This window comes from Pteronotus mesoamericanus, unplaced genomic scaffold, assembly GCF_021234165.1.
Source record: "Pteronotus mesoamericanus isolate MK-2021 breed Mesoamerican mustached bat unplaced genomic scaffold, CSHL_Meso_final contig_41, whole genome shotgun sequence".
NCBI lineage: Eukaryota > Metazoa > Chordata > Mammalia > Chiroptera > Mormoopidae > Pteronotus > Pteronotus mesoamericanus.
Window position 1 is genome coordinate 155,155 of NW_026555152.1, and position 15,327 is coordinate 170,481.

General features: G+C 35.9%; 1 protein-coding gene across 8 annotated transcripts in view; it reads right to left on the reverse strand.

Annotated features, from left to right (window-relative positions):
• The window catches only part of FRY (FRY microtubule binding protein), a 557,210-nt gene that overhangs the window by 23,045 nt on the left and 518,838 nt on the right, over positions 1-15,327 (reverse strand). For 6 of the 8 annotated variants that reach the window (XM_054577105.1, XM_054577099.1, XM_054577098.1 and 3 more), the window contains one exon: positions 1,570-1,587. The exons of the other annotated variants lie outside the window; for them this stretch is intronic. In XM_054577105.1, the coding sequence (XP_054433080.1) occupies positions 1,570-1,587 (18 nt within the window). The remainder of the gene's footprint in view (positions 1-1,569; positions 1,588-15,327) is intronic. 8 annotated transcript variants of the gene reach the window in all.

The following is a 15,327-nucleotide window of genomic DNA, read 5'->3' on the forward strand; positions in this document are numbered from 1 at the left end:
ACTAATTAATGAGGTGTAGTAGCTATAAAGGGACTGAGTAAATTGCCAGATTCTCATTACATTTGTCATGTACATATCTACAAATTATAGCTGTGGTTGTCTTAATTTTTATAAGCTGTAGATTATTTTTAAAAAGAATAACTTTTTTAAAAGTACATTTGAAAGGTAAAACATTAAGTCATTCCAAGTGTTAAATTTATAAATTCAGCAGACACCCGGGAGATTAACCATTCAACAATTCTGGCTGCATTTTGGGTGTTCTTATCCTGAAGTCTGTGTAAACACAACAGCCACGTGACCCCCTAAGGTGCCATGTCACCTTTACTGATGATGCTTCTACTAGTGCTCAATAAATATTTGTTGAGTTAAAGAGAGAAAAAGGGGCCAAAATGTGCTTACAAAAAGGAGAAATTACAAAAACATTAAAAATTTGTGGAAAGAACATAAACAAGTAATCATACAAAATGACCCTTAAGCTCAGTGGATACCTCTGGAATTTAAAATGTTTTCATTATACGGTTTATGTATCCTGTGAGGGAAAAATAATCATAAGTAATTCCAACACCAATGATGATACTGTTCTTTGAGCTGTATCTGCTCCTAACAGCCTCTAAACGTTGTCTGTTTTTAATTCTAAGAATGGGTTAGTTCCTAGGTAGTGGATGGGATTCTGTGCAAGGACAGGAATAACCTTCATTAGGTAGAATTTCATGGCTCAGCAGTCACCAGTGAAAGTTGTTAAATATGTGGCTTACACTACATTTCACTGTTCAGTTTTCAAATGTGATTCTGTGAGGGTAACTAGGGCCTCTCTTTTGCTAATGGAGTAGGAAAAACTTAGCTCTGTTTTGAGAGCTACTGTGATGACTGAAAATTGTTCCCCCAAATCAGTTCAAGGAGATAAATTACAAGAATTTAAATTTAGGAAGAATATTCTATTAATAGTATTATTAACAGACTTTTCATCTAATTTATAAAAGTTACTGAAGTTCATTTAAAACTATGCTGAATGAAGTTTCCTTTCTTCTCCTACTCTTTTTCTGGCCCTTAGGGGAAATATTCTGATCTCTGAATGCTGGAAACCAGCCTAAGATTAAAGAAGTAGCTACATTCACTAGTTACCCCAAACTAGATCTTTGGTTGTCTCAGGAAAACATCTCATTTTAAACTTTTCTTTATGAAAATCTTTTAAAATGTGGTATAAAAGAAAACTGCCAGAGAGTCGCAGATAAATAAAAAGTATTGTTTAAAAAATTATGCTACCTTTACAATTTAGGTTGAAACCTACCTATGAAAACTCTGACTTTCCAAAGGGTCAGATAATGTTAGTTATAACTCAATATATTCTATTGATAATATGAGAGATCATAGCAACATAGGTTTCTACTTTTGGGACAGAAGCAGCTCAGAATGCTACTAACAAACTGGCATATATCAGTCTACAAAATAAAATAAAATGGAAGGAAAATGGGGAAACATGCTAAGAGATACAACAGTAACAGTAAAAATAAGATTTGTTATGGGTCCATGCCTCAAAAGGGCAGAGAGTATGAAAGAAAGTTAACTTACTGCCAGAGATTCCATTTGCTACACAGCAAGCATGGCACAGGAGACAGGAAAGGAAAGAGAGCACAGGGTCAGTGTTTGCATGCACAGAAAGCACAGCCCTCTTCTGCCAGCAGAACCAGCAGCAGTATTAGCATCACTTGCCCAGATTTGCTAAATGGCTGCAAATGTGGTACCCATTCGACATGCACGGCAGCCCAGTTAAAAAAAACAAGCTCTAGTGAGAAATATTGAAAAATATAATTGTATTATTTGGTTAGTTGGTTTAGATTTTGTTAGTCTTGCATACCAGAGGTCAAAACTTTCATTGCTTGATGATTTTAGTATTTAAATGTACATAATATGTGGACATGAAACTGTGAGATCAGTTGAGTCACGTGAATGAACTATAGCTCCAAACAAATAATACCACTGCTAAATGTTAAGGCAGAGGCATATGTTTGGCTTCATATCTACTAAACTATGACTGTCCAATTAACATAAAATATAATTAACATATAAGTGGCATTTTCTTTAGTCATATTGCAGTTGAGGATATTTTTTAATACTGCTAGATATTGTCATTTCAAAGTACTAAACATTGTCCGTATACTTCATATACTTCACAGAACAACTGTGAGATATGACAAGTAATTTTCTTGCAATGTACTTTTTACATATGTATTTTTGTCAGTACACAAAAGTAATATAGAACCTATAGTTAGTCTAGAGTAATAAAAATTTTAGCTGGGCCATGTTCAACTATGGCTACCATTTTTTTGTGTTACCATATCATAACCATAGAATTGGTTTAAGGAAAGTTTAGGTATGTGGAAAGAGATAACTATAACCTGATACAATATTAAGTAAATCAATTTGATCATTCTTTATTATGGGTCAATATATTTGGTTCTGGATTTTCAAAATATTTTAGGACCTAACTCAGTTTCCAATTCTTCACAACAAAAACATCTCACATTAAAGCTCTTTCTAAAAAAATTTTTGGGTTATTAGTTTAATGTATTATACTTAATATAAGGTACAGTGTACAAAAAATTAAAATCATATTATTTATTACTGTATTCAAACAGAAAGCATTACCACTACCAATCCCCACCATAGCCCCTGTCTTCTATGGTCTCTTCTTGCTTTACCTGTTACATGGTTTTGGCACATTGATGACTATTGCGTTTATTAAGTCGTTTTATTTTTTGGGCCCTGGCCATGAATATCTTTCAAACTTTGAAAGATAAATACCTTTATCTTGTGATATAGATTATATAACCTGAAGTGTTTACTATTTTCAGAGAAAACTTTCTATTTGAAAGTTTTTATAGCCAAATTTTATGTACTGAACTACAACATCATTCCTAAAAAGGAGGGCAGGGCCAGAGTCTTAAGTGTGTATATACAGAATTTCTACTATAGAGACTTTTAAGTAAAAGTCAAATTTGATCAAAATGTTTACTATGCACTTTAGCACATAACTGCTTCCACCATGGAATTTTTGAGAAGTGTGGAATGAAGCAAGAGCTAAGTAAATTACATAGTCTTGTGTGAAGAAAATGATGTGTGTGTTTTTTTTTTCTGTTTTCCAGAGCAAAGCTGTAATGCAAGAAGATTATCACAAGCAAATTCTCTGTTCAATAAAGGCAAATATGCCTTTTTGACTCCTGTGTGGTGCTAAGGAATTTCATCATCAATGAATTCCTCCCACTCAATTTTCACAGCATAAAACTGTTTCTTGGGAGTTGACAAACTTGATGCACACCAGTTCTCAGTGTCTTTCTGTTTTCTTTTTTTAAGTATATTTTATTGATTATGCTATTACAGTTGCCCTAGTTGTTTTCTCATTTGCCTCCCTCCACCCGGTACCCCCTTCCCTCCAGCAATGCCCCCACTTAGTTCATGTCCATGGATCGTGCATATAGGTTCTTTGGCTGCTTCATTTCCTATACTATTCTTAACATTCCCCTATTTTGTACCTACCATTTATGCTTAATCTCTGTAACTTTTCCTCCATTCTCCTCCTTCCCCCTCCCCACTGATAACCCTCCATGTGATCTCCATTTCTATGATTCTGTTCCTGTTCTAGTTGTTTGCTTAGTTTTAGTTGTTGTTGTTTTTTTTAGATTCAGTTGTTGATAGTTGTGAGTTTGTTGTCATTTTACTGTTCATAGTTTTGATCTTTTTCTTAAATAAGTCCCTTTAACATTTCAAATAATAAGAGCTTGGTGATGATGAACTCCTTTAGCTTTACCTTGTCTGGGAAGCACTTTATCTGCCTATCAAACCAACCCCTCCACTACATACATCACCACAAAGCAGCGAAGCGGGTTGCTGTACCCTGGCAAATACCAAAGGCTCCACCCCTTACAATGTAATAGGTGTGCTGAGACAGGGAATAAAAGCAGCTCTACCTAATATATAGAAATAAACACAAGGGAGGCTGTCAAATTGAGGAGGAGAAGATATATGGCCCAAATGAAAAAATAGATCAAAACTCCAGAAAAAGAATGGAGATTCAGTGAAACGGAGATAGCCAAACTATCAGACGCAGAGTTCAAAACACTGGTGATAATAATGCTCAGAGAATTCACTGAATACAGGAAATGCATAAGGGAAGAAATGAAGGCTACACTGAATGAAGTAAAAGAAAATCCACAGGGAACCAACAGTGAAGGGAAAAAAGTTGGGTTTCAAATCAATGTCCTTCTTAAACTCTCCTTTTAAGGTAACCTAATCCAAGCTGCCTTGGTATTTATCATCTCAGAATCCTTTTCTAGGCCAGAGGCTGAAACCTAGTTTTCATTTAGAGCTACAAAAAGATAGTGAAAATGCCTTTCTAGGGGGCCATTTTATGGAAAATAATAAAAATGTTCCCACTCCCTGCTAATGTTTTCTTATATATAAGTTTAAAAATAACCCTGTTAGAAGTCTTATTTATAAATGTATCTATGTGATTCAAGGTTCTTTTGAAAATGTGGGAAGGTCACTGTTTTATTTGGTCTAAAGAATTTTCTTCAAGCCCTGTTCCTGCAGTCCTGATATGGCTTAATTTATAGATTGGATTTAGAGGAATGTTTTCTCAACATAAGAAAGATCAAGAAACCAAGACGTTAAGAACTTATTATAGACATGGTAGCTTAAAAGCCCAGAATAATCTAATTCTTATTCATTAACAGTGGCATAGGTATTCTTGTTTCTCTGGATTCTGCTCTGAAATGAGTTCTACGCTTATGACATAGGTAAAAATCTGAGAAGTTTTCAACAGGACAGAAGATGAGCCACAGTGTATTGTATCAGCTTTACTTTGATCATATTTCATCTCTGAAAGTCACTAGTTAAAACTAGACAGATTAAAATTTAGATAATTTAGCCAATTGTTGAAGTCTCTCTACTCAGTAATACATAGATGTATCTAATCTCCCAAGCAGGTGTGAACAATATGCACTCACCTGTTGCTAATATCACATGGATCTGGCACATTGATGACCATTTTATTATGTTTGATGAGTACCTTTTTGGACCTTGGCCATGAATATCTTTCAAAGCTTTGAAAGATAAATACATTTAAGCCTATGATACAGATTACACAGCCTGAGGTATTTATTATTTTCAAGAAAAGGTTGACTTCAGCATACATTTCCTTAGTCAATATTGGAAAGAAGATTCCTTATATAATAAAGATTGATTGACTATACTGAAAGGATGATGTATAATAGATTACAGTTTAATTGAGAAATGTCTTGTTCAATTTAACTAGTTCAGTCTGTATAAGAACAGAGGCTGCAGGCTTCTCATTCATGGATTACGTTGGAGTAGAAAACACATAACAGAGCCTTAGTGTTCAAGAAGACCCTTATAACAGGACTGGTGGTTTGAATATAAGATGAAATGTAGTAGGGCTAAATGTCAATTATTGTACTTCAGTCCAAAGAGTAACATGTTTAAGTAGTGCTCAGAAATATCTGTTGAATCATGAGTGCGTCAACTAAAATCTGGTATGACAAGTGAAGTGGAAACATCTCATGCTCTCCTATGGCCAGCTCTGCAGAACTAGGAGGTGAGCTGTGTTAATTAGCTGTGGGGCTGCAGTTGATGCCTGGAGAATCCAGAACTGAGTTCTTTGCTCTGAGCCACATTTCTGCTAACTTAAGTTACCTAGTAGCAGTCACTTCAGAATGAACTCCACAGGAGATAGAGAGGTCAAGGGAAACCCAAATACTTAAATAGAAGTACAGTTTTTAGTTGTGAAGAGATTTCTCTCTCTTCTTGATATGCTCAGGCTGAAAAAGTACCAGTAAAGCAGTGTATACCAATGAGTGTGGCTCCTCTCATGAGACACATGCCTTGTTTTATGTTCTGTTGAGTGTGTGTGGTGCCTTATTCTAGATGAATTAATATTGTGATCACCAACAAGCCTAAATCATTTACTAATCATGCCTGTCTTTTAACAAAAGCCGTCTCTTAAAATACTTCCAGAGGAGGGTCAAAAATGGTGGCATAGGAGGACGCTGAGCTCATTCCTTCCCAAGAACATATCAAAGGCATGTGTGTATTTACAGCAATTCCTCCTGATAGGTAACTAAGGGCCAACTGAACAGCTTCTGAACAAGATGATGAGAGAAAGAGCAAGAGAGAGACTGGGACTACATAGAGGAAGGTTGGGGATCTGTGAGAGCTCTCTGGGAGCTGAGGGTCTCTCTAGGACCAGAGGAACTGAGGAGCATACTTGTTTACATCTCCCCTGTATTTGGATAGTTTGCTGGAACTCTCTCTGGTTCCTTGGCTAACCTGCAGGGCTGCTGTTTTATGTGCCCACCACCACTCCTGGAGCCACCTTGAGTATAAAGAGAAGAGTGCCATATCATGCACAAAGGGAGTCCCTCTAGCTGGATATTGATCCAGCAGGTATACCATGGTGCTATAACACAGAGAGGGTGTAGAACTAGCAAAGCACTGCAGTACCTGTATGTAGGGTTGTCCAGTCTGGAGATAGTGCTGCAAGCATACATGGAGCTGCACCATCCAGAGAAAGTTAAGACCTAGTAGGATGCTTCTGCGAGCACACACTTGGCAGCCACACACAGATCAAAAGGCCAAGGAAGCATACACACATCAGGCTGCCTGGCCCCAACTCCATTCTGGCCATGGACAGCCAGGACGACAGGGAGCTACTGAACACATGTGTACCCCAGGTTCTCAGAGAACCCACTACTTCTGGACAGACACGACATGTGCCCACCCAGAATACAACCAGTCTGCCAAAACTACCTGATACACAGTGTTCACAGAAGCCACTTTTTCAAGATTGGGAGAGACAGTTGTTTCACATAACTTGTAGGAACATAGAACATCAGACAAAACAGGGAGACAGAAGAATATGCCCTAATTGAAGGAACGCAAAAACACGGAGAAAAAAAAATCTAATAAAATGAGGTTAAGTAATTTGCCTATAAAAAATTCAAAGAAATGGTCATAAGGATACTCAACAAACTTCAGAGTAGAATAGAGGAACTCAGAGAACTTCAAAAGGAGTGAAAAATATAATAAAGAATCAAGTAGGAAGAATAAAATAATTTAAATAAAAAAACACATTAGAAGGAATCAGCAGCAGATTAATACAGAAGAGTGGATTAGTGACCTATAGACAGACTAGTAAATGTCACCAAGCAAGAAAAACAAAATTAAAACATCAATTTAAAAAATTAAGATAGTATTAGTGACCTCTGGGACAATGTCAAATGGTCTAACATTTGCATTATAAGAATTATAGAAAGTGAAGAGAGAAAAAAGGGCAGAAAGTATATTTGAAGAAATAATAACTGAAAACTTTCCTAACCTGGGGAAGAAAACAGATGTCCAATAAGCAAAGAGAGTTCCAGACAAGGTGAACCCGAAGAGGCTCACACCAAGGGATGTCATAATTAAAATGGCAAAAGTTAGGGATAAAGAGACAATATTGAGGGAAGCAAGAGGAAAGCAAGTTATACTCTCATATAGAATGGAAACCCATAAGGCTGTCAGCTGAGTTCTCAGTAGCAGCTTTAAAAGCCAGAAGGGAGTGGTAGGGCAATTTTAAAGTGCTGAAAGAAAGCAACCTACAATCTGGAATAATTTACCCAGCAAGGTTATCATTCAGAATTCAAGGAGAGATAAAAGAGTTTCCGGGTCAAGCAAAAACTAAAGCTGTTCATCAATACTAAATTGGATTTCCAAGAAATATTAAAGGATCTTCTTTATGCAGAATAGAAAAGGTCATAATCAGGAATAATAAAATAGAGTAAGGAAAGAAAACACCTCACAGGTAAAGGCAAGTATATAATAAACAGCAAATTAGACCACTTAAAAAGCTAATATGAAGGTTAAAAGATAAAGGTAGCAAAATTAACTATACAATCATGAGGGTTACAGAAAAGAAAAATATAAAAACATCAAAAACAAAGCATGATGAGGGAGTAAAAATGCAGTGCTATCAGTTATCAGCTGAAAACAGACTGCTATAGTTATAGATGGATATATATGAACCTCATGGTAGCCATAAACTAAAAACCTACATGATGTATGCAAAAAATTCAGTAGAAAGAAACCCAAACAAAACATTCAAGAAAACCATCAATTCAAAAGGAAAGAGATCAAGAGAAAAAAGGAATAAAGAACAGCAAAATCAACAACAAAAAAAATGAACAAAATGTCAATAAGCACATACCTATCAATAATTACTTTAAATATAACTGGACTAAATGTGCCAATCAAAAGAGATACCGTGGCTGAATGAACAAAAAAAATCCCACAAGACACATTTACATTTTTCCTATAAGAGACTCAATTTACATTGAAAGACACGTAGAAACTGAAAGTGAGGGGTGGAAAAAGATATTCCATGAATATAGAAATGAATAGAAAGCTGAAGTAAAAACACTAATATCCTACTAAATTGACTTAAAAAAACAAAGAATATAAAAAGAGACAAAGAAGGACATATGATGATAGAGTGGTCTAATCCAAGAATAGCATATAACAATTGTATATTTCTATGCCCCCAATATAGGAGCATCTTAGTATATAAAGCAAATATTAACAGAAATAAAGACAGAAATTAACAGTAATACACTGATAGTTGGAGACTTTAATACCACATTTATCTAAGTGGATAAATCATACACATAAATTAATATGGTAATAATGGCCTTATATGTCACAGTAGAGCAGATTGACTTTATAGACATTTAGAGATCATTTCATCCCTAAACTGCAGGATATATATTTTTCTCAGGGGCACAAAGTACATTGTCCAGGATAGACTACATTTTAGGCACGAAAAGGCAACAAAAGATCTCTCAAAAATTCAGGAAGATTGAAATTATCAAGCATATTTTCCAATCAAAATGGCATGAATCTAGAAATGAACTACTGTATGAAAACTGTAAAAAGACAAATACGTGGAGATTAAACAAAATGTTACTATACAACCAGTGGATCAAAGAAAAAAAGATAGAAAATAAAAAACTACCCTGAGACAAATGAATATGAAAACACAACTTTCTAAAATTTGTGGGATGGAACAAAAGCCTTTTAAGAGAGAATTTCAATTAAATAGGCATATCTCAAGAAACAGTAATAATACCAAATAGACAATATAGATTTATACTTAAAGGGATTATTAGATAGAAAGAACAACAAACAAACCAAAGTAAGTAGAAGGAAGGAAATAATAAAGATCAGAGGAGCAATGAACACAATAGAGAATAAATAATAGAAAAGAGCAAACCAAGAACTGTTTCTTTGAAAGGAAATATAAAATTGACAAACTTCTAGTCAGACTCATCAGGAAAAAGACAGAGGGGACTAAATAAATAAAACCATATATGAAAGACGAAAGATTACAGCTGACCCCACAGAAATACAAAGGATCATTTAAGAATACTTTGAACAATTATATGATAACAAAATGAACAGTGTAGAAGAAATGGATATATTTCTAGAAACAACCTTCCAAGATTAAAGTGGAAAGGAAAAGAAAATATGAACAGATCAATAACTAGCAATAAAATTTAATCAGTAATTTTTTTAAAAAAACCTCCCCACAAACAAAAGCCCAGACAGTGTCATAGGTGAATTCTACCAAATAGTTAAAGAATTAATACCTATTCTTCTAAAAGTATTCAAGAATATTGAAGAGAAAAAACACTTCCAAACTCATTCTACAATGCCAGCATTACTGATTCCAAAACCAATGAAGACACTACAAAAAAGAGAATGACAGGCTAATATCCTCTGTGAACATAGATGCAAAAATTCCCAGCAAAATATAAGCAATCCAAATTAAAAAATACATTAAGAAGATTATATACCATGATCAAGGAATATTTATACCAGAAATGGAAGGATGGATCAATATCCACAAGGCAATTAATGTGATACGTCACATCAACAAACACAAGGCTAAAAATTGTGCGACAATCTCAGTAGATGTAGAAAAAGTATTTGAAAAATTCAACATCCATTTATAACAAAAACTATCAACAAGGTTACAGAAGAAACTTACCTCAAAATGATAAAGGCTATATATAACAAACCCACAGCAAAAATCACAGTCAGTGGTGGAGAGCTGGAAGCTTTCCCTCTAATATCAAAAGCAAGACAAGGATGCCCACTCTTACTACTATTGTTCAATATAATACTGGACAATACAGATCAAAAGCTAGCAATGTAATTTAATCAGTAATTAAATTTTAGCCACAGCAATAAGACAATGAAAAGAAAAGGCATCTGGGTTGGAAGTGAAGTAAACTCACTATTTCCAGATGATATGATACCATATTATACAAAACCCTCAGGAATCCACCAAAAAGAGAATTAGTAAATTAATTCAGTACAGTATTGTAGCAGGATACAAAATTAATATATAGAAATCTGTCACAGTTCTATATACTAATAATGAACAATCAGAAGCAGAAATTAAGAAAATAATTCCATTTAATATTACATGAAAAAGAATAACATAGCCAGGAATAAACTTAACCAAGGAGGTTAAAGACATCAACCCTAAAAACTATAAGACATTGAACAAAGAAATTGAAGAGGGCACAAATAATTGGGAGTATATACCATGCTCAAGGATTGGAGAGATTAATAGACTCGAAGTGATCATAGTACCTAAAGCAATATACAGAGTCAATGCAATCCCTATCAAAATACCAATGGTATTCTTCTCAGAACTAGAACAAATACTCTAAAGTTTATATGGAATCACAAAAGGCCATAAAGAGCCAAAGCAATCTTGAGATAGAAAAGCAAAGTTGGAGGCATTATGCTCCCTAATTTTTTTTAAAGGAATTAATAGAAAGTTTATGATATGAGGAAGTATCTTTTACCAAAATGAAATAAAGAAGTGGATTTTAATTATTTAAGATTATTAAGAACATGTATGGCATGGCCCTGTTTTTATCATTTATTTTTTCAAATACATTTCTCTCTGCCTTCCCCCTACTACTTTCCCTTGCCCCCTCCCCCCGTCCCTCCCTCAATCCTTCCCCTTTGGTTTTGTCCATGAGTTCTTGCTGTATGTTCCTTGACTGGTCCCTTCCCTTCCTTTTCCTCCGCCTAGCCCTCTCTCCTTCCCTCTTGTTTCTGTTGGTTTCTTTTCCTTTCAGTGCTGCTGGTCTTATTTTCCTTGCATCTTTGTATTGTTGGTTAGGTTCTACTTATAGGTGAGATAATATGTTATTTGTCTTTCGCTCCCTGGCTTATTTCGCTTAGCATAATGCTCTCTAGTTCTTAGCATAATGCTTAGTAGTTCTTTTCTTCTTTCTGCTGTGTAGTATTCCATTGTGTAAATGCACCATAGTTTTTTGATGCAATCATCTACTGATGGGCATTTAGGTTGCTTCCAACACTTGGTTAGTGTAAATTGTGCTGCTATGAACATTGGGGTGCATAGGTTCTTCTGAATTGGTGTTTTGGGATTTTTAGGGTAGAGTCTCAGCAGGGGAATCACTGTATCAAAAGGCAGTTCCATTTTCAGCTTTTTGAGGAAATTCCACACTGCTTTTCACAATGGCTGCACCAGTCTGCATTCCCACCAACAGGGTACTAGTGTTCCCTTTTCTCCACAGCCTTGCCATCACCTATTGTTTGTTGATCTGTTTATGATGGCTGCTCTGACTGGTGTGAGGTGGTACCTCATTGTGGTTTTGGTCTGCATTTCTCTGATGGCTAGTGATGCTGAGCATCCTTTCAAATGTCTCTGAGCCCTCTGTATCTCTTCCTTGGAAAAGTGTCTGCCCAGGTCCTTTGCCCATTTTTTGATTGGATCATTTGTCTTCTTGGAGTGGAGTCGAGTGAGTTCTTTACATATCTTGGAGATCAAACCTCTCTCTCGTGTATGATTAGCAAATATATTTTCCCATATGGTAGGCTCCCTTTTCATTTTGCTGATGTTTTCTTTAGCCATGCAGAAGCTTCTTATTTTTATGAGGTCCCACTTGTTTATTCTTTCCTTTATGTCTCTTGCTTTAGGAGACATATCGGTGAAAAGTTGCTGCGTGGGATATCTGAGAGTTTCCTGCCAATCTTCTCCTCTAGGACTTTGATGGTGTTGTGACTTATAGTTAAGTCTTTTATCCATCTTGAGTTTATTTTTGTGTATGGTGTCAGCTGATGATCCAATTTTAATTTTTTTGCATACAGGCGTCCAGCTCTCCCAACAGCAGTTGTTGAAGAGGATATTTTTGCTCCATTTTATGCTTCTGCCCCCTTTGTCAAATATTAGATGCCCATATAGACCTGGGCTTATTTCTGGGCTTTCTGTTCTGTCCCATTGGTCTATGGGTCTGTTCTTGTGCCAGTATCAGATTGTTTTGAGTACAGTGGCTTTGTAGTAGAGTTTGATGTTCGGTATTTTGATCCCTCCTACTTTGTTTTTCTTTCTCAAAATTGCTTCGGCTATTCGGGGTTGCTTATGGTTCCATATAAATTTTTGAAATGTCTGTTCTATTTCTGTGAAATATGTCATTGGTATCTTAATAGGGATTGCGTTGAATCTATAAATTGCTTTGGGTAGTATGGACATTTTGATGATATTAATTCTTCCAATCCATGAGAACGGTGTATGCTTCCATTTATTTGTGTCTTCCTTAATTTCTTTCTTCAATGTTGTATAGTGTTCCGTGTACAGGTCTTTTACCTCCTTGGTAAAATTTATTCCTAGGTACTTTATTTTTCTTGTTGCTATACTGAATGGTATTTTTTTCTGACTTCTTCTTCTTCTATTTCATTGCTGGTGTACAAAAATGCCTTTGATTTCTGAATATTGACTTTGTATCCTGCTGTTTTGCCAAATTCACTTATTAGATTGAGTAGTTTTTTGTTGGAGTCTACAGGGTTTTCTATGTACACTATCATGTCATCTGCAAACAATGATAGTTTTACTTCTTTCTTTCCTATTTGGATGCCTTTTATTTCTTTTTCTTGTCTGACCGCTGTGGCTAGGACTTCCAATACGATGTTGAAAACAAGTGGTGAAAGCAGACATCCTTGTTGTGTTCGCGATCTTAGTGCGAAAGCTTTCAGTTTGTGCCCGTTGAGTATGATGTTGGCTGTAGGTTTTTCATATATGGCCTTTATTACTTTGAGGAATGCCCCATTTATTCCCATTTTGCTGGGTGTTTTGATCATAAATGGGTGCTGTACCTTATCGAATGCTTTTTCTGCATCTGTTGAGATGATCATGTGGTTTTTGTCTTTTATTTATGTGATGTATTACGTTTATTGACTTGCGTATATTGAACCATCCCTGCATGCCTGGGATGAATCCCACTTGATCGTGGTGGATAATCTTTTGAATGTATTGCTGGATGCGGTTTGCCAATATTTTGTTGAGGATTTTAGCATCTATGTTCATCAGTGAAATTGGCCTGTAGTTTTCTTTCTTTGTAGGGTCTTTATCTGGTTTTGGGATCAGGGTGATGCTGGCCTCATAGAAAGAGTCTGGGAGTCTTCCCTCCTCTTGGATTTTTTGGAATAGTCTGAGAAGGACAGGGGTTAGCTCTTCCTTAAATGTTTTGTAAAATTCTCCTGTGAAACCGTCCGGCCCTGGGCTTTTGTGTGCCGGGAGTTTCTTGATTACTGCTTCAATTTCCCCAGGTGTTATTGGTCTGTTCAAGCTTTCTGTTTCTTCCTCCTTCGGTGTTGGAGGATTATACTTTTCTAAAAATTTGTCCATTTCATCAAGATTTTCAAATTTCTTGGCATATAATTGTTCATAGTAGTTTCTGACAGTCCTTTGTATTTCTGTGGTATGAGTTGTTATTTCTCCTCTTTCATTTCTGATATTATTAATTTGGGTCCTCTCCCTTTTATTCTTGATGAGTCTGCTTAAAGGCTTGTTGATTTTATTTATCTTTTCAAAGATCCAGCTTCTGGATTGGTTGATCCTCTAATTGTTCTTTTCATCTCTATGTCATTCAGTTCGGCTCTAATCTTGACTATTCCCCTCCTTCACCTTGCTCTGGGATTTATTTGTTGTTGTTTCTCCAGTTCTTCAAGTTGTAGTGTTAGGTCTTTTATTTGAAATGTTTCTATCTTTTTTAGGTAAGCCTGTATTGCTATGAACTTCCCTCTCAGGACTGCCTTTGCTTGTCCCATAGGTTTTGGACTGTTTGTTCATTTTCATTCGTTTCCAGAAATTTTTTGATTTCTTCTCTTATCTCATTATTGACCCATTCATTGTTTAATAGTCTACTGTTCAGTCTCCATGAGTTTGCAAGCTTCTGAAGTTTCTCTTTGAGGTTGATTTCCAGTTTCAATCCCTTGTGGTCTGAGAAAAAATTGGTATTATTTCAATTTTCGTGAATTTGCTGAGGTTTGCTTTGTGTCCTATTATGTGGTCTATCTTTGAAAAACTGCCATGAGCATTTGAAAAGAATGTGTATTTTTCTTCTTTGGGATGTAAGGTTCTATATATGTCAGTTAAGTCTCTTTGATTCAGTGTGTCATTCAGCGCCACAATATGTTTATTAATGTTTTGTTTGGAAGATCTGTCCATTTTTGACAGTGGGGTGTTGAAATCCCCTACTATCAGTGTGTTGCTGTCTATATCTTTTTTGAAGTCATCCAAGGTTTTCCTTATAAACTTGGGGGCTCCTATATTGGGAGCATATAAGTTTACAATGTTGATGTCTTCTTGATAGTTTCTTCCTTTAAGTGTTATAAAGTGCCCCTCTGGGTCTCTCTTTATGGCCTTTGTTTTGAAGTCTACTTTGTCTGATACAAGTATGGCAACCCCGGCCTTTTTCTCATGCCCATTTGCTTGGAATATTTTTTTCCATCCCTTTACTTTCAATCTGTGTAGGTCTCTTGCTCTGAGGTGGGCCTCTTGTAGGCAGCATATGTGTGGGTCATGTTTTCTTATCCATTCAGCTACCCTGTGTCTTTTGATTGGGGCATTTCGTCCATTCACATTGAGAGATATTACTGATAGAAACTTACTCATCTTTTCTCTTTGTACTTGTGTTCCTCTCTGTCTCATTCTTTTCCTTCATCTGCTTAAGCCAGTCCCCTTAGCATATCTTGGAGTGCTGGTATGGTAGAGATGTATTCTTTTAGCCTTCTTTTGTCTGGGAAACTCCTTATTTCCCATTCTATTTTAATTGAGAGCCTAGCTGGGTAGAGCAGCCTTGGCTGTAGGCCCTTGCTTTTAATGGCTTGGAATATTTGTTGCCATTCCCTTCTGGCTTGTAGTGTTTCTGTTGAGAAGTCAGCTGCTAGGCGTATCGG